The following is a 27,111-nucleotide window of genomic DNA, read 5'->3' as shown; positions in this document are numbered from 1 at the left end:
AAGCTTCCGAGCAGCCAATCAAAGCTAAAGGGGAAACAAGGCCGACGCTCATGTATACCAATGAATTTGCTGCCGAGGTGCTGGTGGCCGACACTCCGTTAAAGGAATATAACATGTCGGTCTCTCCCACTGCTTCTGCAAAATGTTTCATCCCGGCTATGGAGAACGAGCGATTCATGGTATCGGTAAGCATCTTGATCCAAATCGTGTTTAAAGAGCTTGCTTGCATTGTGGAGAATGTTGAGGGATGCGTTGACATTTGGAGCACTTTTGTTGATTCGGCATCCCAAGCTTTTAACATGAAGCCAACACATTCAATTTTCTCAGGTTCAAAACATTGGTTACGAGGGTGAGGCTGCTCGATCGGACTTACATGTGTCCAGTTTCTGCTGCGTTTTCTTGATTTGCTCATTCGACGACCACATCACACAATGTCAACCTTAAGGTGGTCCCATCTCAGCTTGGATTCTTATTGACGGCCAGATACAATTCAAAGGTACTAGTGCACACACCTTGTTTTGTTGAGCGATCGCTCAATATTCCGTATTAGGAGTCTTGAAAACGTCTGGAACAGCTACTGTCGTCGAAGGACGCAAGATATCTGGAACCGAGATCCAGCCCTTCATATTCTCACCCATACGAAGTATCGCTGAAGAAATGCTGCCATACAGCTTGCACGATCGAAACATCACTAGTACTGCTGGCACTATCCACATACAGTTCTGGCGAGCAAAAGTCGATCGGGAGGAAAAGACACCTTGGTACAATGAATCTACGGCATCTCAGGCTTTATATGACAACAAGAAGGATAAAGATGATATTGCAAACTTGTTGTCTCATTCTACCACGTAAGTTTTCTTGTGTGAACGTCAACGTTTGCCGCCAGCTCTTTTGTAAATTACACACCAACGCACTGCACCAAACCACAATCAATATCAACAATTCTCATTCTTAGGTTTGGAAATGCTACGAAAATACGATCACAGAACTTGACAAACAAGACTCTATACGTACGCTATCTTGACAGTATACCGTACGCAACCTTCCGATTCGACTATCGCAGTAAAGATCTTTTGGAAATGATGGAAAACAAACCAGAAGTCTCCTCAGGCCTCAAACCAGCAACATCGTCAGGCGTCAAACCAGCAGTATTATCAGGCATCAAACGAGAAGCACCAGCACCCCAGCAACAACAATCAACATTATTAACTAAACCACCACCACAGAAACGTATAAAAATAGAAGCCAACAATTGGGGTCGTATGGAAAAGATCGATTTGACCGGTGAAGATGATGATGGTGATGAAGATATGTATCCAAGTTTGGCTTCCTCGTCTTCGTCATCTTCAGCAACAGTATCAGCATCAGTACGCGAACAGTCACCTTTATCAACAGCAACAGCAACGGCAGCAACAACAAGGAATCCTCGTGGTGGTCGGGCGGTGGAGCTAGTGGATTTGACTGTTGACGAATGAACATCGTAAAAGAAGGGAGAGGTCAAATAGAGCACAACGGTTGTATGATATTTTGAGAATCCCCATAACATAAGGACAGGTCATTTTGGCAATGTCTATGTATATAGTCAGTGATATGAAGAACGAAACTACAAACAGAAATTTACATTGAAAGTGTTGACATAAATCCTGTGTGAAAAGCGACAAAGCAATGGATTAAATAATTTATTGAGCAGGCGTTGAGACAGCTCCTCCAACAGGTAACGTGGTGCCTCGTGCAGGCGATTCCTTTGCAGCAGCTTCATTTGTCAGAGTTTCGATCAATTCCTACGTTGAGATACCGTCAGTATTCAACTGACCAAAAAACCTGGCACATCAGAATCTCTCATTGACTAACTTGAAGTGGGGCCAATTCCTTCTTCTCAATAAGCTCAAACTCTTGTACAAAGAAGATGAAATGCTTGAAGGATGTGTTCAAGTGCGCTTCTTCTCCAAGCGACACGATACGGGGGAAGTGGACGTGGTATATGTGTGCATATACACGGAAGAGACGTTTGAAGATTGTTTTTACAGTGTTGAGGAATGTCTGTGTAAAGTGAGGGTTGTGAGTTTTTGGAGGAAGGAGAGATAGACAGAGAGAGTACCTTGGGAAATGGCACACCAATCTTGGAAGGGAAGACTGATTCGTCATCTAGTTGTTGTTGGACCCAGGTCATCAAGTAGTCAACGTATTCTGGTGCAGATACCTATAGATATGGGTCACGTTTGAGAAAATATATCCCTTTACCCTCTAGTACGGTTTTTCTCTCTCTACATCTATATTACCTTCACAGGTTTCTTGAACTGCACGCCATCAGCCCAATGATACTCATATTTCGGCCCGGCGCTCATAATGGGACATTCTTGTGGAGTGCAGAATTCAGTGATTGTGCCATACAAGAGATTTATCTGGTTGAAGAAATCGACCGTGTTGACCGCGAGCCATTCCATGGTGTCTTCTCCATCGGGCAGGGAGACGGCGAGACGTAGATTGCCGGCACCAAGAGTAGCCTCCGCATATTTTTTCAGGGCGTATTGTTTTGTTCCCTCTGGAATGTTGCGTTTTGGTTTGAATGTCTTGTTCTGTGTGGTTGTTTGTTAGGGCGAAAGAGTCAGGGAGTGTCGATACAGAAATGATAAATAGACGGCTAGCAACTAGATAGATCATGTATTGACCAACTTCTTGGATCCCTCTTCTGTACACGCCAACGACAAGACCAACCACAAAGTTTCAAACTCACTTGATTGAATTTGAGGAAGGACATTGGCGGCTACAAGTTAACAGGTATAAATAGTTTTAGATCCCAGCGAGCTGATTGTACGATGAGCCTCTCTAGTGCACAGCGTGGCCGTTGGAACGGAAAGATTTCTGTGTGTTTTTGTTGCGGCATCCGATTTTAAAGGTGAATGTATATTTGAGAGAGCGATGTAAGAAGATCATGAGCTTTATTGATTACTTAACGCGTAAGAAATTCTGTTGGCTGGTAGATTTGTCTCATGGCTTCTTTTGTCTCATGGCTTCAAATTGCAAAAAATCCAAGTTCTCCACTTTTGGTCGTTGTAATTCATGTTCATAGCAACGACAAGAGGAGGAGAGGTAACCCATACACGGCACGAGGGAGTTACTTTGATTTCTTGCAATCCTACATCCTGTAATCCTGTTCGTCTCTTTCGTTATTGCTCGTCAACAACTACCAATTCACACGTTTTTCCAGCCCTGGACACACTTGACCTAGACGCTGAACCAGTAGATCCTCATCCTATTTATACTGCCCGACCATGCAAGTAGATGATCCCGAACAGGATCAAGATGACGTCCCAACTCTGTCTTGTATACAATCACCACACACATCACAAAGTACTTGGCGAAGAGGATCCCTGACAGGAGGAATCCATACCCGAAGCAGCACAACTCCCGTAACTCCTGTACAAAACCTACAGCAACTCTCCCTTGCTTCCGCAACATCAACCAACTACCAAACCTCAACATCTAGCATTTATTCATTGGCAAAAGGGCAGTCTGTATCTGTCGAACACTTGCCATCGCAAATGATGATGGGGAGTAGAAAGGATCCTATGCTTATTGCGGGTTCTTTTGATAGTGTGCTAGAGTCGGAACGGGTGTGGACTGTGAATGATATTGGACGGCATTGTATATCGGTATATCGTGCAGCTTTTGTTGTCGATTAAAGTCTATTTCAAAAGTCGTGAATGCTAATCTCCTTGTTTCTCACCGACTTTAGGACTATCAAGTACCAGTAGAATACGCTCGAGCGATAGATCGTGCAACAACTGCAACAATGGAAGCTGCAAAAGTCATGACTGAGAAATCCAAAGTAGCTGTCGAAAAGGCCAAAATAAGTGCTGAAAAGACCAAAGTGTTTACACAGTCTGCGGCCAACAGGACCAAAGAAGCAGCCAGATCATTTGCGTCCAAACTGCAGAGTGGAGTAGATGGCATGTCTTCGTCTTCTTCCGATAATGATCTACCAACTGGTAGGACGCTAGCAGAGATAAGGAGTCGAGTAGCTACAGCATCACCAACACGGAGTGTAGAGCGTCTAGCATTGTCAGGATCACATTCAGATATAGCACCTGCATTGGGTATAAAACAGGTCAAACTATCTGATTTCGAAGAATATCTGAAATCCCTAAGTCCTGTATATCCAACATATACCAAAAACAGACCGAAAGCTACCAAACCCGTAGCAGATCAACCTCCAACCGTAAACCTGCTAGGACGACCTAAGGGACAATATAACAAGGATATTGATCGTCTCAACGGCCAAATAGATGTATTAGCGAGACTAGGTGTACCGGCAGCAGTAGAAGACCACATGGTTCGTAACGGGATACCATTGCCAGATGCAGATATCTCACCACCATCAAAGGGAGATCCATTTGGAATGTCTGATCTAACAACAATACCTGACGTGTTCACTTCTGATACATTTGATTTACGCCAGCCAAACACATTTGCACTAGTCTTGGGACACGCTGATCCAACATCCCAATCTCCAGATGCTCGAGCATCGTCCCGTGAATTGTCAACCCGATTAACCAACCTCTTGACTATCGTCGACGGATTATTCATGCTGGAATTAAACAAAGTCGTACCACAAATGTCGGATGCTGCTGAATCTATACGAGCACTTGTAACTGAGACGAAAGACTGTTTCACTAGTCTTGTGAAAGCCAAAGCAAGTTTGAAGAGAGCTAGGATAAAAGGTGTTGATTGTGCAAGAAATATAGTTAGATTGGAACGAGCGCGTGGGAACGCGCTGGTTGCGTATGGTGGTGTGCAAAGGTTGACTATGCTTGATGGGGTGTGGACGTCTAATTCTGTGAGGGACGCTGTGATGCCGCATATGCCTGCGCCCAAGAAGGCAGCAGTGCCTAATGCTTCTAGTAATAGTGGTGGTACCAATATGATGAATGCTAGTAGTAGTTTTGGTAGTAATAGTAGTGTGTCGGCAGCATCTAGTAAACCAGTAGCCAACAGCAGTAATCCGATACCACAACCGACAACATCCGTAAATCCTTCAATACCGATATCCCAATCAATGCCTAAACAAATACCATTGCAACAACAGCAAATAAAACAACCACAACAGCAATCACAACAGCAAGCGCAACCATCTAGATCTCTTGAGCCAGGACGAAGTTTATCATCTTCTAAAGGATTGTCCGGTAGTAATAATGCTGTGTCTAGCAAAGAAAAGGAGATTCTACAGCGGCAGAAGGAGGTGGATGACTATCTAAAATCTCTTGCAAACAAATAGTAACATATAGAGACATTTTGGCAACCCACAAATAATACATCACACAACCTCGACAACATTTTCTCAAATGACTTCCAAATATCGTTGCTTCTTTATTATTAGGTATTCAGCACCTACAAAAAAATGCCAAGTTTCCTTTTTCTGATGTTATTCACTTCATACATTCTTCACCAACTTTTTTTCCCCTCGTCGAATCCATCCTACACTATGTTGACTTACTACTAAATACACTCGACAACATTATAGTATTTCTTCGCGACGGATCTCTCACGATTTCAGTTATAGCCGTAGCAGATTGTTCAGTCAAACTCTTGACTGATGCACTCACACTTCCAAAAGTCTCTCTTATACCAATCAATACCGATGAGCGATTAGATTGCTGTGGTGATCCAGGCGGTGTGGGTCCAAATCCATTCAATAATGAATTCACGGCAGCTGCATTATCCGACGACAGACCAAACCCTCCACTACTGTTGCTATTGTTGCTATGGTGGTATACGCCATGACTAGCAATCCATTCCCGTTCAGACCTCCATCTTGTGAATGGACCCTCCCATATATTTGAATTGGGTAGAATTCGTCCAGGAGCCTCTGGTAATTCATCAAATAATGCTTCTACTTCCCTAAAAAACCGTCTAACTTCAGCCATCTGGCGGGTATATGAGGGTAACTCTAGCATCTGCAGCGCCTGATCAGCATATCCTCGTAATGTACCTCCTACAGTTGGACCACTACCAGAATCTGAATTATTATGATGGTGTTTTAAGGGCATTTGGGCAGCGGCCTTCCATGCTGCATCATCTAATACATATCGGCGTAGTGCAGCAGTCCATCGAACACGAGCTAAGCGTGTCCTTGTGGTATCAGAGTTCATTGTCGAGTCCAACATTGAGGGAGGTGCAGGCGGCAGATTGGATAATGAGGCACCAGCTAGTGTTTGTTCTACTCGCACCAGGAAATCTAGATACCGAGGTCGACATTTCCTAGTTACCAGTACAGCTCGTGCGACTGCTCCAAACATGGCGGGATCTATAGATACTCCTGATTCCAATAGAGTCGCTACAGAGTCTCTAGCTGTACCGTCATCATCTTCAGCAGTGGTATCGGCGTTTGTAGATGTGGAATGTATCGATGCGGTATCACTATTACTGCTACTGGAATTACGAAAGACTGGTGCTGGTATCGTTAAATTGCTGTTTCCTCCCACCACTAAATCCTGTAAACATGCAGAAGTCATCATATTATCTGCTCCATAACGTCCTAGGATGAGCTGCCAGAGCCCATCTCGAAAGCCATTAGTAGCTTTACCTAACTTGGTCATGAAGACTAGTTCTGGTTGAGATTTACGACATCGTACAGTCTTTGGATCTAGCAACAAGGCTCTCATTACACCGTCTTCTGGCACACTGAATTCGGTTATGATATAATCGGCTGTTCGTAGAGCCATGGGCGAGGCACCTTCTAGTAGTCGTGATAAAGCACCTTCAGCGATTAAAGTTAATTCTGCCTCATGAGACGAGAAGTGACGTAGCATCTCTACAGCATATGGTATGTCTTGTATTGGGTATCGTGTTGACGCCATCAAATCTTCAATATTCGATGGTGTCAGTTCAAATCCCAGTGATAACAGCTCTTGAAACCATTCTGTTGTCGTTTTGGGATCTCTTAATGCTACGTTCAGCATGGCATCATTAGCAAAGGCACGACCCTTGCCGGAGTGACCTGCCAAAAACATTCCCATTGATGGATTGACCTAATATAATTGAAAAGGAGGAATTGAATCAGCACGAATGCAGTGAACGGGATAAGGATTCAGAATGATAGCTCCGTAATTTGGCTGTGCATTTTTTTGGGTGTCGATCATTTGTGTGAATCGATCTTCCTTGCTCAGGCTTGCTGTGCTCACCTTGCATAATTTCAGCATATTAGACCAATGCACCTCCCATTCATCCACTGACGTGGGACTAGCAAGTGCCGGAGTAAAGTGATGCGAATCAACCAACTGTTTGATCTGAGTATCATCGGGAGCAGCATATCCAAAACAATCGTCAAACAATGCTGCGTCAGAGCTCTCTTGACCACTAGGGTTTTCTAAATTGGTATCTACAGAGTCTCCGTACGTTTTATATGCCTGAGCTACCAAAAACTGGACGGTTTCTTCTGACAATCGTAAAGGGTATGCAGGGTGTGGGGGATTCATATTCCGTGTCGTTTCGTGGATGCGGTATACGTATTCGACGAAATATTTTGGGAGATGGCAACCGAGTCGAAGCATCGCATCTGCTACTTCCATGGATAGGAGTGCTGGGTTCTTTTTGAAGGCGTCATAAAAGGCTAAATGTACACATGACCTGATGAAAATGAGGTAAGCACAGAGATCAAAGTCGCAGGTCTGGACAGCTGGAGTTATACATACTTTTTCAAAAGATAGCCGGCCCTAAACTTGGGTTCTTTTACAACCCGTTCCCACCAACGACTCACTAGCACGACACCCTGCATGCTACCGAGACTTCCTTCCTCTTCAGCTACATACAAGAATATCTTTTCCCAGATGTCGCCAGGAACTTCCATTGCTTTTGGTATTCTTCTGGCCTTACGAGTCGGTAAGAATGCGCCATTGTTGGTTGGTGAATTTGGTTTATCTTTAGGGTACGTTCCAGGTCTCGGCAGGTTTGCCGAGAATCCACGTCCACTAGATCGAAGGGAAACAAGGGATTTAGTTGGCATGTGACGAGGAGCACACTAGACCTCATTTTGAACTTACGTGAGACCTTGAGTGCCCAAGGCATATGGATCTTTTGATATTGCGGATGGGGGAAATGCATATCTATTAGGAATGGTCATGATCAGTTCATAGTGTTTTGACCCAACACTCCTCCCGACAATGTGGCGTTCAAGGGAGACATGCTGCAGATTGATATCATTGGACGACATATGATCCAAAGTATGTAAATCTCTCTTTGTATTGTCATTCAATCTCTCGTTCCACCTCAATTCATGTCGTTGTCCAAACACCGTCAATTCTCATTTCTGATGCAGGTTTCAAATCTAGTTTCAATTCAAACAAAGGTATCTTTCTGATAGATTCATACTAGATTCATATTGTATCTGACCGGATTCTGTCTCTGTTGGGGTGCAATTGATTCTTCAAACCGAGACAGTACTCGACTTTCACACCAAAGGGTGGTGGCTTCCCTTTTCGACGATATGTAAGAAAAGTACTATAAGAAGACTTACAGGAAGTGGTCCTGATCATCAGTTATGATCATGTCAGGCGACGCTGGGGGCATTTCATAATCTTCGTCCCCGTATTCTGACAAACGAGCTGGATCCAACAAAATGCTTGAGTTTCGCTTTTTGAGAAACAGGAAGGATGGCGTAGAACGCCTCGAGCCCAGCATTGTTTTTGAGCCGGTCAATGCGATTGTATCGACGGGTTCTGGCGTCCGCTCGCTGCTTCAGATGCGTATCTGCCTGTATGAGGGAAGACACGGATGTCAGTTGTTTTGGCTGTGGAGAGAGGCGATGCGCTCACATACCAAGACAAGCGTCCAAGAGCAGTGGACGAACAATTTGGATGCAGCACTGTCCACAGGAGAACTAGTTCTAATAGTGGCTTGAGGCTTTAGGTCTTTCGTTAAATGAGTAGTCTGTCGACTAAGGCTTAGTTAGGGTCGAGCCAGAGGAGTTTGAATATGGATAACAGCAGCGGCAGTGGCGTACTAGCCAGATCAACTAACAGTTCTGCCATATTCAGCACGCTTCAATGTCAGTTATTATTATTATTATTGTTGGGTTCAACACAAATTTATCAATACAACAAAATCCATTCTTCATTCAACAGGCAGGAAGAAATTCACAATTTACAATTTTGACGGGGCAGATAACGAAATTCCCTACATATCAGGATTAGAGATTCAGAACAATGCCAATGCAACCGGATTCCAATAGGATTGGACTCACATTTCACGGCGCTTAATCACTCAACATGTACAGTCCAAAAAGCTCAAGTCCAATGCTCATATTTGAGCTGCTTCTTTAGCTTCTTCTCGCTCTCCGGACTTGGATCAATGGTCAACGAAGTGTATCGAGCCCAACGGTTTTCCTATGATTAGCAACGTCAGTACGGATTCCGACACGTTCAACTCAGGGAATTGAATCACCTGAATCCATCCCCAATCCTCAGTTCTACGAGCTATATGCATCGGGTAGTTTGCCACTCGGGATTGACGACCTAGATCAGCAAAAACGATCGCTATGTGGGTACCAACGCTTCAAAGAATGCCAATCATACCATTGTGCGTCCACAAGTTTTGGCCACCCCACAAAGAGTTCCTCCAGATACCACTCCATTCAAACCAAGCTCTACCACGGTATTCATCAGATCTGCGACAAGTTGTATATGTTATATTCACACCAGAATAGGTTATTCAAACCAACAACTGTTCGAATGTCAATACTTTGAAACCCCTGACAAAGCTTTGGAAGATCATAGCATTACCTCTCGAATTCGTATTCCCACGGTATGGTACACAATTCTTGTCTAGTAATGTATCTACGAGTCGCATCCAATTCAGCAGCGACATAAGATTGCTTCCTAAAAATTCCGAGAGAGGCGTGGTTAAAACAACACAAATAAAAACAGTAGCATCCCAAGAGATCCGGAAATAAAGAAGCAATACTGATGCTTAAGGCAGATTCAAAACTTTGGTGGCACCGCTAATGCATAATGTTTCAAGCACGTGAGGCCATACCATTTGTTGGATTGCATTCCTTGCCTGACCGGTGCATACGTGGGGAAGCTTTGAATTACTTCACGAGCTAGATCCGCCTCGTGAATCGTTGCAGCTTGAGGACCGTCCGGATCTAACCATCGTCGTTGCAAAATCATTCGCAGTTCCATTATAGTCAAAGTATCAATTATATGCCGATACGAGGCTGCCGGATGGAGTAGGAGAGGTGTGCGTTGTTTATTTTTCCATCTCTCTTCGCTAAACTCCAAATGGCAATGAGCTGATCTGGGACAACAAATCATGGAAATGTTGGGACGATGTTTACCACTTCAGTTTCCAGACATGTTGATCGTTAGTCAAGAGCCTCCAGTCTCGAGATAACCGTTGACATTCCAGTAGTTCGTTGGGTGTCAAGTACGAGATGAACTTTAGAGCGATTTCAACTGGCAACAATTTGCCCAAATCTAATTTTGGCTGTACTTCTTCATTTTCTTCATCCATTGCGATATCTGGAATACCGATGTCGAAACCGAGACCACTGAAAATTGTAGCTAGCATATTGTCCTTTCTCCTTTGTCTCTCACGATATGAAATTATAAGTCGTGATTTGGGAAATCTTGCAAATCCCATGGTGATACAACGAAAACATTCATGCAAACGTAGATCCAAACCGAAATTGTAACCAAAGTCGCGTAATCTTAATTGTTCTAGTTCTCTTAGAGTTCTACACATTGTTCTTCTGCTCATGATTGTCCCATTTTTTCAAAAGCACACCACTACTGCTGAAGGCAAGGTCGAGCCCGATCTACAACGTTGGTCTACAAACCCACATTGACACCATCATTTTAAATTCCAGCAACATGCGTTGGAACAGGTTTAGGTGCACTTGAACCATCAGGCAAAGTGGCTTGATACTCTTGCCACAACATGTCCACCAGTGATCCACACAATTCCCTTACAAACCCGTCAGTCCATCCATTCCTACACTTCCAATTGAGTTCCCGTACACAGCCTGGGTTTCGTAAGTTCATCCAGACCAAAAAGTAACCTGTAGTCGAGTATCCGTCAGTCCACTTTCCACCCTTACTATTTGACCAATGGGGAGCAATGAAACCGGTAGCAATTCTCGTGTAGTCCGCCATTCCTTCAATGATATGCCACGGCGTCGTGGGTGTCGAGTGCTGGATGACGTGGGTTGTTTCATGAACAACAACACCCTTCAGTTCAAGTAGTGTCTCCTGTTCGGTATGAGACTTGAAGTATTGCAAAAAGTATGGCTGTATTGGATTCAAGAATGTTAGTGTCAGCATGCGATAGGACCAATACAGGGTAGGCTTACAATGGAGAAGCTGATTTCAGTCCCAACTAAATGTGAAGAAGTTAGAATGGAGAAGTTCACTAAATTGAAAGCCAGAATACTTTGGCTTAACTCGTATGAGCAACTCCTGGCATGTCCTTGAATACAAACGAGATAGTTGTGAAAACACGATCCGGAACTCGATTCGATCCCTTATACAATGTCTGTAAAGTCAACATGACCAGTTCCCCTAACGTTCTCTGTGGATCCGGCAAGAGACGAGTAATGAGCTCACTCCCTTCAAGTGCGCCTAGAATATATGCTATCTGAATCTGTTTCCACTCTCCTCCATCCGGCACCTCATCACGACCACGTGTTTCGATTGGCGTCGACAATGCCAGAAGCTCCCATGCTTGATTCAGATCTTCATCAGACATACCCACACGTCCATTCTTAAGCCATTCAGACAATAAATTAGGCTGTTGTCGTATGAGAAACTCGATTAATCTCGCAGCGTCTATCCCACCATTCTTCCAATCTCCTGTCCCATTAGCCCAATGTGGTGGTGCGAGATCAGTCTTGAATCTAGTGTACTCTGATATAGCATTTATAATATCTCCAGATGCACCGACCAAGGATTGTGAGGCTAGAGAAGACACAACATCGTAGGTCAAAATCCCAAGTGTTTCGTCGTGATCCGAGTGAGATGCAGTTACAAAATGGCCCACAAATGATGGTTTTATATGTATGGTATGTTGCACTTGGGTTTTGATGGGTGCCTCCTCAGTAATAAGAATATGAAATGTCAACGTGTTGGTTAACGGCGGTTCCAAAATCGACAGGATCTGAGTTGAGACTATCTGTAGGCGTTCATCGTTCAGCAGTCGGCCTGGATCTATGATACGATACTCTATCTCTCCCACAAGGAACTGTCTCTCCATTTAAAACTAATTTTGACGGAAGGATGATCAAAAACATATTTTGAGGCATTTTCCACGTGTCTTGGTACCTAATTCCAAGGTATCCGTGCTCAGTGAAGTGCCTGAATTATAAATCACGTCCATTCATCCTCGTCTGTGTCGACCAGTCATAGACAACCATCTGGGGTTTCACTTTGTGCAATTCTAGCCAACACAGATACCGCCAACAGGTGCTGAGAAGGTGGGAGAGGCGTGGACGATCCAAGAAGGGCATGTCAACTGTCAGGTAATATACTAGATTTGTCGCTACTGTCGGATTTTACCCATGTTTTGAATCGTTTCTGTAGAAAAGACATTGCCGCTTTTAACAACATGAACACTACACTAACACAACATTCGAAAATCGTAGTTCTGATGAGCTTGTGGATGGATGTGCTCTCTCCCTCTAATCTCAGCAACTCTCGAGTATCTCATGTGGTTTTTTTGTTGGCATCAACATCACAAAGAATCGTTTGATCTCTTCTCCCAAATGTGTTGGCACCGATTCTGTGAGAGTAGACCACAAGTATCTCCCATCTGGCATATCTTTAGGCTATTGCTGCTGTAGGCTAGAGCTTTGCACACCTCCACTCTCACTGTTGTATTGACACTTTGCAACCATCCGTCACTGGATGATTCATGTTGTATTGTGGCGCCCAGTAAAAACACATCGACGGCGGGCATATACCGCAAAACTACAACGTCGGCGGAGCGATGGACACCTGCAAAATGGTCATAGGTCGTATGACACATCCTTCCATTGAATGGTCTTGTGTCATTTTACTGTGTTTCCGATAATGCTTCGGAAACATGGAGGCCTGGCTATTATGAGACGTCAAACAAGTATCTGGAGTCCTTTGGTTTGTTTCTGCCTGTGGTGGTGTCGCTGTTGTTGTGTCAAACCGACGCTTCCTCATTAATCGGAAACATCGAAATTCCAGCTCTATCTGTGAAGAGCTGGTCACCACCGTGCTAATGTGGACATAGCGAGTTCCAAGCCTGGTTTCAAAGTACAGAGGAGCATGCTGATGGATACGAAGGACGCGAATCCCTGTTGTAATATAGAAGCTCATGTTTGTGTAATGAATACAGAGGTCTGTCAAGGACATGAAAGTGCATTTACTCGTTGTCAATATCGTCAGAGTGAGAATTTGGCGGACCGCGACTTGAAAGTGCATTTACTCGTTGTTAATATCTTCAGAGTGAGCATTTGGCGGACTATTAGAAGGTCGTGAATGTCTAGCCATTTCGCGAGTCATTTTTATCCATTGCGAGATACATTGGAGTAAGCGAGTAATTGCTGTATGCGGTGTGTATCGAAAGCATGTAGTTCTGGCCCACCTCCTTCGGCTTGCATCTTCAACGTCGTTTAATCATGTGATATTTGCTTTCGAAAGTGTGTTTTCCTACGTGATTTCTCTTTTGATCTAGATGCAAACAGAGATACAATTGCTATTTAGATCACCTCAACTCCTTTGTTATGTGCCGACAGCATGGGCAGGACTCTGCAAACTGACTCTCAAATTCGCAACTTGTTTTTGCGTTGGACTACATAGAAACCTCTTGAATTAGGTGCCGAGAACGAGGGATAGGCATGGATGATCCAAGCTGGATATGCTTACTATCAGGTAATGTAATAAATCTGTCGTTAATAGTTGATTTGACCATGTTACATGATCCTGTCAATCGGCCGCTTTGGACTACCTGAACATCACGCTCACAAACATTGTAAACATACAGATCTATTGCGGGTGTGGATGGATGCGCTTTATTCGTCTGCTCGCAGTCACTCTCGAGTATCTCTTGTCTGTTTATGGTCGACATCAAATCCTAAAGAATGGTTTGATCTCTTCTCCCCTAAAATTGGCACCGGCTTCGCGAGAGTGCACCAATTTCAATGCTTCTCCCAGTATTGTCGTTGCAACGCTGTAGGCTAGATACCTTTTGTATACTCCCACTCTCAGAGTTGTTGGCACACATATTTACTTTGGTTGCCCTATTACCAAGAAATATTTGTGGTTTGCCCAAGTAAAAGCATCGACGGCGGAATACCGCATGAATACCACGTCGGCGGGACTAGACTGTATATATCTGACTCCCTTCATTTGTTTGGGGAGGCTTATATACTGGACCTGCAAAATGGTCGGCCTCCACGAAACAGACATTCCATCTTGTCTAGTCCGTCTTGTCTAGTCTAACTGCCGCCTCTTTCGTATGGATCGAGTTATTTGAACCGCAGGGGCAGCTTTGAGATTTACTGTTGTCGAACAGGTATGAATCGTTGGATTGATGCTGTGTATCAGTATTCGTTCGTACTAACTTTGCTCTTTTGTCATGTAGAATTGTTCAAAGCTATATTGTCTGAGCAATGGTCACCACCGTGTCAATGTGACCATAGCCAGTTCCAAGCCTGGTTGAGAAACACAGAGGAGCATACTGGTGGTAGCAATAATATTGGGAGGTGTTGGTAGCGTGAATTTGTACCCAAATAGATGGCCTTCAATAAGCTTGTCTAATGAACGTCATTGCAACACAATAATCAAAATAATTCACAACATTTAATGTTTTGTATTTTCAAAATGAGAGGGAAACAATATTAGAGGCAAGGAACTTATCATACACGAGAGGGAAAACAATATACTTGCAGACTCAAGATTCGATTACGATTGCGTACGTGTATATACAAAAGTAGCACCCTTTGCACAGAGTATTTCTTGCCTCCCTATTACAGCTCTTCCAGTGCCAGGCTGAATTTTGTCATCGCTAGCGATATGCAAACGATTTAATGTTGTATCAACGTCCGCCTGTTCGACTCCAATAGCATTATAGTCAAAGCTGTATGGATATACTGGCGTGGGTGTGGAAGCTCGGTTCCCTACAGAGGGAACAAGTGTTAATGACAACAAGAGGGGCCAGTGGTTGCTTTTTGTAAGAAGGCAGTTACCCGTGCCAAGGTTCCAGTTTTCATTCATGCCCCATACAAGGCAATCACGACCAAACTAAAGAATCATGGTTTGATAATGAGTCTTGCATCGGGAAGAAACTATCAGGTCCGGCCTATACCTCTTCGTGTTGTAGAGTGTCAAGTACCCCAGCACAATGAGTAGAAGATACAGAGAGTTGAGCAATACGTATTGGCTGAGCTTTTCTCTTGACTTCATCTATGATGAATTGAAAGCGTCAGGCTTTATGTCTGATTGTAAGGTACATGTCTCACGACACACCACGTACCGTATTCCACCAAACCGGACAACTGCTTCACTCGCGTTCTACATTGAAATAAGAGGATGCAGTGAGCCGCTCGCTGTGTTTGAAGCAACTGTGATAACTAGACTCACGGAGTGTATTGAGCATGGGTGTAAGCTCCATTTCCTAACTGACCGTTAAGTCCTGGGGAGAGCCGGCAAAAAAATCATAAGAGGCAAAGATACAGCTGAAATGACTGTGTATCATGCACATACCGTTACCGGCACTAAATACTTCAACAGATGTTGGACGATCTACTGCAAACAAGCTCGTGTTTCCGCCAGCAGCAATTAATGAGACTTTGGCATCGAGAGGTTTTGGTATCTTCGATAGAACATTACTAGACCATAATGTGCTAACTTCCACAGGCGTTGATATAACAAGATTGCCTTCCCCATACGTTCCAATGCCTTCGTCAAAAAGGATGAGCTTGAAAATGTAGTTTGAACGATCGAAGAACCAAGAAAGCATGAGGTATAGGAGGATTATGCAAAATCAAGTGCCTACCTAATTGCCCAACATTGTTGCTCCCATGCGCAAAGACGCGACCATCTTTCGTCAGTACAAGAGTGTGCTCGTCTCCACAAGCAACGCTGACTGCGTTGCACCCATCGAGTGCGCCAACTTCAGTGAAGGAGAGTGATGGTATGGAAGGATCTTCTACATTTGATGTTGGAGGGACCGTGTGACCAAGACCGAGTTGTCCCGACTTGTTTCCAGCGGGATTCAATCCTAGACTGTAGACATTCCCTTTATTCGTGAGGGCAACTACATGGTTGGACCCAGATGCGATTGAAGTGATCTTTTCGCCCTTTGGCAAGACTAGTTTGGTTTTACCCTCATCCTTGTTTGATGAAGTAAACCAGCTCGTTTCGTCCTTCCACGTACCCGCAGCTCGTAGCTTTTCTCTGGCTGCTATAACAGCATCTCTCTTTGACTGAGAAGCTGGAATTGCGAATGCTTCACCGCTTTTGCTGAGTGCGACTACATAGTCAGAGGCTATTGCTACTTGGACTAAATCTTTTCCACGTATAGTCACTCGTGGTGCCGTGTATCCGAATTGCAGAAGATCGCCATCCTGAGAGATTGCAGCGCCGTGCTTGTCACCGACAGCCATATGCCTCAAGACCATATTCTCAAACGACTAACAGGAGCTTGGCTTAGACGAGTGCACATTGTTGTTCAGATGTTTGTTAGACACGTACCTTCAAAAAGTTCCAACCCTTTGTTACATTTCCTTCACCAGTCAAGTTTTTGGAGTTGGTTCCCACCGCCCACACACCAGGCTTTCGTTTCGACAATGCAACCTGATCTTTCTGAGATGCCTGGCACTTGCTGATCATGGAGCTTGTTTCATCATTAGCAGCATCGGCGTTTGTGTTTAGTGACAGCACACTCTATATAAAATATATGCCATTAGTAAGTTGCGATCGACTGAAGCAAAGTGTGAGTCGAAGGGAATTTAGAGAAAACACCTCACTCTTACCAGGCTCAAAAAGAATGGAAGACACAGACAAGACAGAGCAAACCAACGTCTATGAAACGCATCTCTACTCTTGGCAAGAGCATACAATTTCTGTTCTGTATCTCTCTGCTGTAAACTTCCAACGAAGGCGACTTCCACCTATCGTTTGCTTATTGAGTTGAGAAGCTTCTCGCCAAGAAAACTGACAACTACAAGCTCACCTCGCCTAATGAGGATGAATAATGTCCTTTGAGCGAGGGCAAAGACATACAAAAACTCTCTTCGATTGGTATTCGGTATGTCTTGAGATCAAATGTCCTCTTTTTTACTGACTTTTCTGGCGCTTCCCACATCTTATGCAGCTTAGCAGTAGTTTTCTGGGCAGCTGTTATAAGCTCGTTGGGCTTGTTGATCGAACTATGCAGTGGGGAACGGCCTGGGATATGAGAGTGAAACAAGATGTTGTTGCGACCCAAAGGTAACGCTGGAACTTTGAATGGAGCTAAAAGCTTTGATCCAGACATGGTTCTAATAGATGCCGCCTAGCTTCCCTGAGCTATGATGAGGCCGATTTTTAGAATTCAAAGCTTATCGTTTTTTAACCTACCAAACTTAACACTTTGAGATACAGTACGCAGATGCATAACCACGCGTCAATTATATACGCGGAATACCTTCTATATTGGGCCGACGCAATTTGAACTGCAAAGATGCTGTCAGACCGTGAGATCAGTGAAAAATCGCCTCCAAGTCAAGGGAAATCATTAGTGAAGAGTACCGTATATGAAGCAGACGTGTTGTTCGTACCAATGGCAACATGGCAAGCGCTGGTGATGATGACAGTTGTAAGTAAAGTCCTTTATACTTTACAAATTCCGCAATAATTATACATTTTATCATCAAACCAACATACTAGAACACAATACAAAAGGTCACCACTTTAAGTTGACAGCCAGGGCAGCCAGACCAGCTGGCACTTCTCCTTCATCCTTATACCTCTTCCACATGACACCTTTTACCCTAATTAACAAGAAGACTTCATCAGCAAAAACTGTGCCTGAAGAGCGCCCAACTTACGTGACTGTAGACGTCTTAGGAGACGTCATGGGCACATCGTGTATTGGTATTTGTAAAGATAGCGCTTTCGAGAATGGTTATTTTCCCCTTTCTCATACAATTGTTTTATAGGAAGCGATGTCGTCGTCTCTCCGATAATCGGGATAATCTCATCATAACTGCTTCTGCACACAAGGCTGTATTTTACTGCCTTCACGGCGCAGGTGTTCCTGTCAATACCTCGTCTACTTGTCCTTTCGGGCAGAATGGTGATTTCCTTCGTTTCGCATGGAATTCAGCAACAGTATTACCACACTAACACGATATAAACTTTCTAGTTCCAGTCAATTTTTTTCGTGTATCTCGTGAAGTAAATTTGCATTCTGTGTGGAAAGCTCCAGAACACGATGGTGGTGTCATGGTACAACAGATTCCGGCTTCCTATTATGCTGCTACTGATGGTCGGGTGCTGCCTCATACTATACATCAACATTACCCCAACGTGGTGGTCGCAAACCAAGTCTGGAATGCATTCTAAGTCTGCTGGCTCAAGTCTGCAAGCGCTTATTAGGCAGTGACACTATACAGAAGTGAGTAGCCAGTATGTTGAATTTGAAATAGATGGCTAAATTTAACACTTTTTTCGTTTTAGATGGTGAGTTGATGTTGGTTTTGTATATTTTGTGCTCTTGTCGTGCATATTTATAGTCTTGTAACATTTGCGACGTTCTAAATATTAGCAATCCTCGAGGCTAGTAACATTGAATGTAAATGTTAGCAACTTGCAATGGCGAATCTCCCAAAGGGAGGGAGATCTGGCAACAAGACAGGGCGTGATTTGCTGTATCAGCTTTGTACATGCCCCTGTGAAATGTGAGCAGTTCTACCTGCAACTAGGGTGATTACACCGACAAGAACGGATATTCCGATGGACATGATTCTAAAGGAGCCATTTTGCTTTGGAAAGTAAGGATGACTATGGTTTGAGTCTCTTGGATTTGGAGTTGAGCGATCCTTGTCAACAAAGCTTGGTCGAGCTTGAATCGGTTTGGCAGGTTGACTTTCTGATGCGATGAATCTTATTGAGCGTCTCCATTGAATTCCTGCCGCTCTGCGGTGAACTTGAAGCACCATCATTGCTGCACAGTTGACAGTTTCGTCAGGTTTGAAAGTTGCGAAAAAGTTGGATCGTATTAAACAGATACGAGTTGTAAGAGAGATTTCAGGTGAGATTTATATATACACAGTTTGAAGTCTTTTTAGAGTTGGTGTCTTGTTTATTGGTCCGTTCTGTTCAGTGGCAGGATGTAAACAGGCGAGTCCACAATAAACCCGTTGTACTCCTGCTGACGTATAGGCTAGCTTGCATACAATCAAGTCAAGCACCCGGAAGCAGCGGAAGGAGCAAAGTTTTTCGATTAAGGAAACCCTGCATCAAAACCGAGTTTTTGGCAACCCTCGAATCTTTTGATTGTGTAGCTTCTCCAGATCACCTTGTGTTAAACTGCTCATTGCATACGTGTCTATTAGTGTTTTACACGTCCTAGTCCCGCTGACGCCGTCACTTACTCTGATAATACTCACCGGCTTCCCACCTTCAACCAACAACAAATCATCCAACTTCGAGTCCTAAAGGCTATTCGCCAGCATGAGCACGAGGAATGAGCGTATGGGTGATAAGGCCCAAAATGATCGCAACAATAAGATATTGCAGGCTCTCATGCAAAGAGCAGACAATCGTTCATGTGCTGATTGCAAGAGAAAGGGTACAATCATCAAACCTTGTTTCCAGGACGCAATCACCTAGTTAACTCCATCTTTCGTTCTATATAGATCCTCGATGGGCTTCATGGAATCTCGGAATATTCGTATGTATTCGCTGCTCGGGTATTCACAGGTCATTGGGAACCCATATTTCAAAAGGTGAGTGAAATCTAGCATGTGTTTGTGAGCGACATCAACACTCAAACATCCTGCATTTATAGTCAAATCTGCTGATTTGGATTCATGGACTACAGAACAAATAGAGGCAAGTACCCTCCATGTCTCCTCCTCTTGTCAGAGACATGTGTTCTCGGTGGTTGACTGGGTTTCCCACCACTTTTCTCATAGAATATGGCTAGATGGGGAAATGGCAAGGCCAAGTGAGTCTACTGTGGTCTTTCAACGTGTGGTATCGTACAAACAGCCTAATCATTTTCTTTTTAGCATGTATTGGGAAGCTCAAATGCCAGCTGGAATGACACCACCTGAACAGTAAACACTACTAGACTCTGACTGCAGATAGGCTGCTTTACCGACACTAAGGCTCATATCATTCGTATTTTAGGGCGATTGAACAATGGATTCGTGGAAAATACGAACGAAAGCAATACGCAACACCAGGTGGCATCCCCGATCCGGACACTTTGCCATTACCTGAAGGTGTCGCCGAAGCCAAGATACCAGCTGCTCCAAAGAAAGCAGTTGTACCAGTAGCAGCATCAACACCCACGACAGCACTCCCTCAGCAACAATCTACACCAGCCGATAATAATTTATTTGCTAGCTTCAGCTCTGTCACTACTCAACAACAGCCAGTAACATCCACAGTAGATCCTAGAGCAGCGATCATGTCCTTATATTCCAATAACAGTCCAACTGCTTCCGTCCCGTCATTTGCTGCGTTTGGTAACAACAACAATACTACAGCACAAGCATCCCTCCCAAAAGGTGCCGAATTCTTTGGAATGAATACATCAAACCAATCCAAGTCCCAGTCTAATGAGTATGCTATATTGGCTGCTATGGGAGGCTTTGGTGGTAGTGGTACTGCTGCCCTCAACATGTCATCAATCGATGGATTGAGTAATGGTGCCCCCGCCGGCTTGAGCTCCAACAAGGGTACTATTATGACTGGAATGAGTGGACTAAGTGCCAAGTCAATGCAAACCATCAACCAAGATTCATTTGGAAGTTTGACTTCAGCTGCTCCTGCACCCATTGGTAATATCAGTAATAACAATAGTCTAGCAGCCAATTCATTTGCCAGTTTGGGCAGCTTTACCACCATGAGTGGTGTAGCAGGGGTACCAGTCACTCCACAAGGATCGCAAATCGGAAGGTCAACATCAGTAATTGGAGGAGGGCACTCAACCATTTATAATGGATTATCAGGAGCTACGGAAAGGCAAGCCAGCAACTTTGGTGGTATCTCGGAATTGAGGGATTCTGCTATCTTGCAACCCACTATTCAGGTTGGATCAAGTACCTCAGCACCAGTTGCCTCACTCTGGGGAGAATTCCAGTAGGAAAAGCAGAGATCAGCATGCAACATGAAAAAGAAAGTCTTTAGAAACGTCCAATATATAGTATTGTAGTCAAAAACATGATGATGATACCTCATTAGAGAAAGCATATTCGTAGATTTAAAATAAACGCTCAGAGAGAGCTATAGAATTACTGACCTGGCGTGATGTGATCGCGTTCGTGCCTGTGAGCTTCTTGTGAGCTTAAGCACTCCAAATCCTCACTGTCAGGTTTTTTTGGTTCAGAGTAGTAATCATAGGAGCCAGGCAGAGGAAACGACGACCTTTACAACAATCAGCCATGCTTCAATCACTTTTATCGCGTCTCTTTTCGTCATCCAAGCTCGCCATCACATCATCAGCTCCTTTAATACATTACTCTTCAGCTGGCTGCATCCAACTCCCAGCACCATCTATAATCGATATCATCATTGAGGGAATACTGCTGGCAGTGCCTAAAAAGAGGACTACGCACAGGAAAAAGGTATTGTAATATCGCATGGTCGTTTTTTTGCTGCAACATTTGCAAAAGACTGACACGGCTTTTCGTCGCATCACAATGTATAGAGGTTACGAATGGCTACTAAATGGTTGAGACCTATGAGAAACATCATGGCGTGTCCTTTATGTGGGAGGATGACGCTTATGCATCATGTTTGTCGTCATTGTACGAGGAGTATCTTGTAGAGGTACGTTTTCAAGGATGTGTGGATTTCTATATCAAGGCTGACGATATTTTTCACCTAGTGAATCTTTATTCGCTTTAGTGACCAATAGTCTTTCGTCTTGCAACTCATTGTTACTATAATACATATACACTCTTCGCATCAAGTCTCCTATGAAAAGTTCTCAACAAACCTCTCGCAAAAACAGAGAGAGTCAAGATGATTGTATGCGAATGTCGTTTCTATTATTGGATCGTCTTGGCAGCCTTACCCTCTTTAGGCTTATACTCTAATTTCCCTGCAATCCTCCAATGTCCGTAACTCTTGACCTCAGGCTTTCTGGAGTTATCCTTGTACGATATAATACGTTCAAACACGATATATTCACGTATTGGCACAATCTTGTTTGGGTCACCGGCCACGAGTTCCTTTTGACCATTCTTCTTTTCTCGATATAGCGCTACTGCCTAGGGTGTGCAGAATGTGAGGTTAGATCGGGCGCAGAGCCAAAAAAAATCAGGCTGGCAGAAGCTCTATGGATGGTTTACCTGGTTGTAATTAAGTTCCATAGTGAATTGATATATATCCTGTGTTTGAGCAGGTGTTTTCCCCATTACTGCATGCAGTATCTTTGTTTTGGAAGATTGGCCATGTGACTTCCATTCCATTTTGCCCATTTGTTTGAGCTTTGCTATTTCTGATTGCATCGCCTATAGCGCGAAAAAAGTGTCAGACAGATATTACATACTTATATTTTGAATCAACGAGGATATTCTCAACTTACATTCTGCATAGGTGGCGACAAGACTTTACATAGACTCTCGAAATTATATCTAGAATCATGTAGAAAAAAGCATCTTATTGGTCGGATACCTGACGTGTTTTTACAAAGTGTGTGCACTTACGCTGCAAAGTCCTCATTCATCCTTATATACAACTCCTCTGCAACATTACGTAACTTTGACGGTGGCCATACCTTTTCAACAGGCTTCAGTCTGAAATACAGTCTTGAATATCTACATGCGACAGCTCTGTCAATCTTCGTTGTTGCAACATCAGCGAGGTTGCACTTACGTTACAGTAGCCTGAAAAAACTTTTTAAGCACCTCCCATCGATAACTTCTCCACGCTTTCGACCCAAATGTTGGAATGTCAGACTTTAAAGATGGCAGCCATGTGTCTGAAATTTGATGAATCCCAGTTAAAACGTGTCAAGTAGACGAGAGGTTAGAAGATTCGAGTATAGTACCCATGACAGTGCCCCGGAACCCGCGGTTTTGAGAAGCGATTGCATGTCGGGTTGGGTGATTTAGGAGATGTTGGCTGTTTTTGTGTTAACAAAGAAGCTTGTGAGTAAAGTTTCAAACAGTTCTGGACTGATGCGAGGCACGGAACGATCGAGTACAAACCCTAACAGGCGCCTGCATGTTAAGCTTGTCACTGGAAGCATCGCTGATGAAGCTTGGTCAAGATTTGAAGGTTGTTCAACAGAGGCCATGAAACTTGTCGAGAAATGCAACCAACACACCGCGATTTCAACGCGACCTCTAACGATATAATCTATTTTATTAAATAAATCGATAATCCCAACAGTAACCCGACTATTAATCCCTGTGCACGGTATTGATTCGTGGCATTCCCCGCACCACCCCCATCAACAGCAATCTTCACAACACTCTTCACGCGTTCAGCTTCTTCAGCTTCTTTGGCTTGAATCTCAGTCAACCTCTCCACGAGAGGTCGTAACTCTATCATGAATTGTTTCTCAACTGCATCTTGATTTAGTTGTGAGGTTTCTAAAATCAGTTGGGATAGTTGTTCGTGTTGACGATGCCGCCTAAAGAGAGAAGAGCAATTGTGCGGAGAGGTGAATAACTATTTCAGAAAGCTCACGAAACAAAACATACTACCTTGATGGTTCGACTATAAATTGAGCTGAGACAAAGATTGTAAAGTGCACCAGGATGAGAGCCCTAAGAACATATTTGTTATGTTGACGTAGCGTTTTTTGTTGTTGTTGCTGTAAAGGTGTTCCTATACGTACCATGTGTACCACGTCGAAACGCTCCGTATCTTGTCAGAGTATAGCTGTTCCTCAATATAACGTTCACGTATCTCACTATTTCGAAAAAGGTGTTAGAGCAAAGAAATCGTCATGGTTCGCTTCCGGAATCCAGCGATTGACCTCAACAGTTCAGCTTGGGTAGTCTCCATAGACTCGGTAGCAGCTTTATACTGACTCTTGGCAGCAGCTTCCTCCTTCTCCAGCGACAGATTCTGCTTGAATAGATGCGTATATCGATCGATATCTGTATTCATCCAAGAGTCTCTTCTGTCTATAAGTCCAGTCAATTCCCGTTGCATCTTGTTTCGTGAGTCAATGAGATCCTCGTATCGCTTTCTGGCGGCTTCCAGGAGTTGCTTTTTCGAGTTTAGCTCTGCCTGTGGTATTTCAAGGAGTGTTAATTTGGGGGAAAAAAGTGACTGCCACAGTGGTTACTCACGTCTTTCTGCAAGACCTTCTCTTTCAGCTTGTTGACAGCAGCGTATCCAGTAACTGCCTAAAGAGAGCAATAAATGAGTGAATTAAGGTGAAAGCATTTTGGATTTCTGATGAGTCAAATAGTCATTCTCACATTCAAAGATTCACTGATTTTGGGTATGATTTCATGATTCAACTAGAAACAATTTGCGAATGCAGTCAATTGATGGTATTTTGAGCACAACAATTCAACTTTCAAGCACTTGCATGGTCATTAAATCTTGACAAGGGCGTTGAATGTGTAGTTGTTGATTGATGCCTTATCCAAGGGCCACAACGCGGTTTAAAACGTGTCAAATAAGCTCGATGACACTGATTCAAGCATGTTTTATACATATTTGATTTCATTTGACCGACCTAGTAATATCGAGTGTAAGCTTTACTATGTTTTGTCTGTTCACAGAAGAAATTCCAACAAAAACAACAACGATTATATCAGGTAACTAGGCTATGACGATAGAAATGGCCGACGCTCAACCCAACTTACCAATCTTCCAATCGGCGGCAGTCCTACAAGCTATTCAAGTAAAACCTTCAATCGTCGTTTTTCTTCTGCTGCAAGCACTAATCTTTTGAACAAAAGGCACAATTAGGCAACTTAATCGGCAAGAGCAGTGGATACGGTAAGCATATATTATTTGTATATATATGAGCATTTTGGAGCTCTTTTCGCTGTGCGAACATCGTTTTAAGCTCTTTTCGTTTGCACATTTACTGACTGAAAAAAAATCTGATCGCAGTCGAATCTATGCCAGTGGAAGTCCAAAGGTAAACTTACTTAGATCTTACTGTATTCGACAATATGTGATCTTGAATTACTAACTTGTAACGTTGATTCCTTAGACGTATCAAGGCCCTAGAAAACTTGAACGACAAGCACAGTGAAATCGAAGCTCGTTTCCGTAAAGAAGTACTTGAATTGGAAAAAAAGTATGCAAAGCTGCATGAACCACTTTATGAAAAGGTATTGCTTGGGTTTGAAAGGATTGTGTTGTTGGGAGGCGGCCTAGTCGTCAGCGCGTATTGTTGGCCCCGCGACCATAATCTCACAACACTCAAACCCCGCCCATCCTCACAACAGAGAGCTACCATCGTTACTGGCGACTATGAGCCTAACGAGGAAGAAGCTACTCGTGAAGATGAAGACGATGAAAATGATGAAGACGAAGACGACGAAGAAGACAAAGAAGCTAAAGCAGCTGCAAAAGCCGAGACTGAAGCTAAAGGACCAGTCAAAGGAATTCCTGAATTCTGGTTGACTGCCTTCAAAAACAACCAAGAAGTCGATTCTCTCATTGTTGGCGAAAAGGATGACGATGCTCTCAAGTACTTGGTCAATGTTAAGAACATTTACTTGGAAGACAACCCAGTACGTGAAGTTAGCAGTGGTACCATATCTCTAAGAAGATTGAGGCATGAAAGATATTTATTGTGGGTAACTAGCTCTTACTTATTTTCTACGTCATCGTAGGGATTCCGTCTCGAGTTTGTCTTTAGTGAAAACCCATACTTTACTGATACTACCTTGACCAAGACATACTTCTTGGCCTTGTCACCAGACCCATCAGACAGTGAAGTGGTCTATGATCACGCTGAAGGGTATGTACGCTGCCAGTCTGCGCCTTTTGTTGGCAATGGAGTTCGCCCCTCGTCTTAACCATTACCATCATCACCACTAGTTCCGAAATCCACTGGAAGGAAGGAAAAGATCTCACCGTAAAGACTGAAATCAAAAAGCAACGAAACAAGAACACCAACAAGACTCGTACTGTAAAAAGAACTGTACCTACCGACACCTTCTTCAACTTCTTCAAACCACCTCAAGCTCCTGAAGATGCTGAAGAAATGGATGAAGAGGATTTGCGAGAATTAGGTCCCAGAATTGAAGCTGATTATGAGGTACGCTTGAGCGTGGCCAGTGTGCATCTGCAGCTTGCTTGGATGCGTTGCTTCCGTTTTTGGTTGGTCTACGGTAATGAAGATCTGAAACTGGCCCGATTTAGGTTGGAGAAACCATCAAGGAACAAATCATTACACGTGCTATTGATTGGTTTACTGGAAAGGCCTTGGAATATGGTGAGTGTCGAAGTGAAGGCGGTTGTCCATTCGATTTTCGTTAAAAGGCTTTGTTGGCCAACCCGCGTTCCCTTGCAACAACTCTCCACCACCTCCATGTAATGTCTCTAACGGCACTCACAATGTTTTCAACAGATGGTGAAGACGATGAAGACTTTGATGACGAAGAAGGTGGCTTCGATGACCAAGATGATGACGAAGACGATGATGAAGATGACGATGATGAGGATGATGCACCGGTAAGTAATATGCAAAGCGCTGTCTTGATTGGAACTGGGCATAAGAGTTCTCTCGGGACGTAACTCACTTTCTCATTCACTTCCTTGCAGCCTGCTAAAATGGGCAAATCAAACAAAATGAAATCATTCAAGCATTAAATATGATTGAATGACTCCATCAGCATTCCCTTTGAAAGGCCTCCCTCTATCCCAGCTTTTACTTTGTAACAGGATTTCCGAAACAGGAATATTGAATATAGACTTTTTCTACAAGCACATGTATTTGAACGTG

At 43.6% G+C, this 27,111-nt stretch overlaps 10 protein-coding genes across 10 annotated transcripts; 4 read left to right on the top strand and 6 right to left on the bottom strand.

Annotated features, from left to right (window-relative positions):
• Positions 1–1,679: 1,679 nt before the first annotated feature.
• SmJEL517_g01560 (uncharacterized protein) lies at positions 1,680–2,758 on the bottom strand (the record flags this gene model as incomplete). The annotated part of the gene is made up of 5 exons (XM_031167488.1): positions 1,680–1,781; positions 1,852–2,040; positions 2,099–2,200; positions 2,280–2,576; positions 2,735–2,758. 5 exons carry the CDS (start codon positions 2,756–2,758, stop codon positions 1,680–1,682), a joined length of 714 nt encoding a protein of 237 aa, XP_031026532.1.
• A 514-nt stretch (positions 2,759–3,272) lies between these two features.
• On the top strand, positions 3,273–5,275 carry SmJEL517_g01559 (uncharacterized protein; the record flags this gene model as incomplete). The annotated part of the gene is made up of 2 exons (XM_031167487.1): positions 3,273–3,653; positions 3,737–5,275. 2 exons carry the CDS (start codon positions 3,273–3,275, stop codon positions 5,273–5,275), a joined length of 1,920 nt encoding a protein of 639 aa, XP_031026677.1.
• Positions 5,276–5,480: 205 nt separating this feature from the next.
• On the bottom strand, positions 5,481–8,119 carry SmJEL517_g01558 (uncharacterized protein; the record flags this gene model as incomplete). Its single annotated transcript, XM_031167486.1, has 4 exons — positions 5,481–7,028; positions 7,182–7,626; positions 7,692–7,967; positions 8,040–8,119. 4 exons carry the CDS (start codon positions 8,117–8,119, stop codon positions 5,481–5,483), a joined length of 2,349 nt encoding a protein of 782 aa, XP_031026676.1.
• Positions 8,120–10,853: 2,734 nt separating this feature from the next.
• SmJEL517_g01557 (uncharacterized protein) lies at positions 10,854–12,246 on the bottom strand (the record flags this gene model as incomplete). Its single annotated transcript, XM_031167485.1, has 3 exons — positions 10,854–11,285; positions 11,348–11,373; positions 11,439–12,246. 3 exons carry the CDS (start codon positions 12,244–12,246, stop codon positions 10,854–10,856), a joined length of 1,266 nt encoding a protein of 421 aa, XP_031026683.1.
• Positions 12,247–14,636: 2,390 nt separating this feature from the next.
• Positions 14,637–17,499, bottom strand: SmJEL517_g01556 (uncharacterized protein; the record flags this gene model as incomplete). Its single annotated transcript, XM_031167484.1, has 11 exons — positions 14,637–14,776; positions 14,939–15,139; positions 15,209–15,263; positions 15,328–15,425; positions 15,496–15,533; positions 15,603–15,654; positions 15,726–15,920; positions 16,018–16,654; positions 16,716–16,907; positions 16,997–17,134; positions 17,197–17,499. The coding sequence occupies 11 exons, from the start codon at positions 17,497–17,499 to the stop codon at positions 14,637–14,639; spliced, it is 2,049 nt and encodes a 682-aa protein (XP_031026682.1).
• A 2,180-nt stretch (positions 17,500–19,679) lies between these two features.
• SmJEL517_g01555 (uncharacterized protein) lies at positions 19,680–21,321 on the top strand (the record flags this gene model as incomplete). Its single annotated transcript, XM_031167483.1, has 6 exons — positions 19,680–19,797; positions 19,865–19,954; positions 20,017–20,075; positions 20,144–20,175; positions 20,240–20,287; positions 20,361–21,321. 6 exons carry the CDS (start codon positions 19,680–19,682, stop codon positions 21,319–21,321), a joined length of 1,308 nt encoding a protein of 435 aa, XP_031026685.1.
• A 298-nt stretch (positions 21,322–21,619) lies between these two features.
• On the top strand, positions 21,620–22,005 carry SmJEL517_g01554 (uncharacterized protein; the record flags this gene model as incomplete). The annotated part of the gene is made up of 2 exons (XM_031167482.1): positions 21,620–21,802; positions 21,886–22,005. 2 exons carry the CDS (start codon positions 21,620–21,622, stop codon positions 22,003–22,005), a joined length of 303 nt encoding a protein of 100 aa, XP_031026684.1.
• A 223-nt stretch (positions 22,006–22,228) lies between these two features.
• On the bottom strand, positions 22,229–22,908 carry SmJEL517_g01553 (uncharacterized protein; the record flags this gene model as incomplete). Its single annotated transcript, XM_031167481.1, has 4 exons — positions 22,229–22,450; positions 22,532–22,693; positions 22,768–22,816; positions 22,889–22,908. The coding sequence occupies 4 exons, from the start codon at positions 22,906–22,908 to the stop codon at positions 22,229–22,231; spliced, it is 453 nt and encodes a 150-aa protein (XP_031026679.1).
• A 635-nt stretch (positions 22,909–23,543) lies between these two features.
• Positions 23,544–24,734, bottom strand: SmJEL517_g01552 (uncharacterized protein; the record flags this gene model as incomplete). Its single annotated transcript, XM_031167480.1, has 7 exons — positions 23,544–23,820; positions 23,894–23,956; positions 24,028–24,102; positions 24,169–24,425; positions 24,488–24,544; positions 24,620–24,661; positions 24,729–24,734. 7 exons carry the CDS (start codon positions 24,732–24,734, stop codon positions 23,544–23,546), a joined length of 777 nt encoding a protein of 258 aa, XP_031026678.1.
• A 253-nt stretch (positions 24,735–24,987) lies between these two features.
• SmJEL517_g01551 (uncharacterized protein) lies at positions 24,988–26,978 on the top strand (the record flags this gene model as incomplete). Its single annotated transcript, XM_031167479.1, has 10 exons — positions 24,988–25,050; positions 25,109–25,148; positions 25,266–25,293; positions 25,369–25,489; positions 25,607–25,894; positions 25,997–26,124; positions 26,205–26,424; positions 26,529–26,601; positions 26,737–26,840; positions 26,931–26,978. The coding sequence occupies 10 exons, from the start codon at positions 24,988–24,990 to the stop codon at positions 26,976–26,978; spliced, it is 1,113 nt and encodes a 370-aa protein (XP_031026681.1).
• Positions 26,979–27,111: the final 133 nt, after the last annotated feature.

This window comes from Synchytrium microbalum (assembly GCF_006535985.1).
Source record: "Synchytrium microbalum strain JEL517 chromosome Unknown SmJEL517_scf0005, whole genome shotgun sequence".
Classification (NCBI taxonomy): Eukaryota; Fungi; Chytridiomycota; class Chytridiomycetes; order Synchytriales; family Synchytriaceae; genus Synchytrium; species Synchytrium microbalum.
Note: the sequence above shows the minus strand (reverse complement) of the source record. Positions and strands in the feature narration are given on the sequence as shown.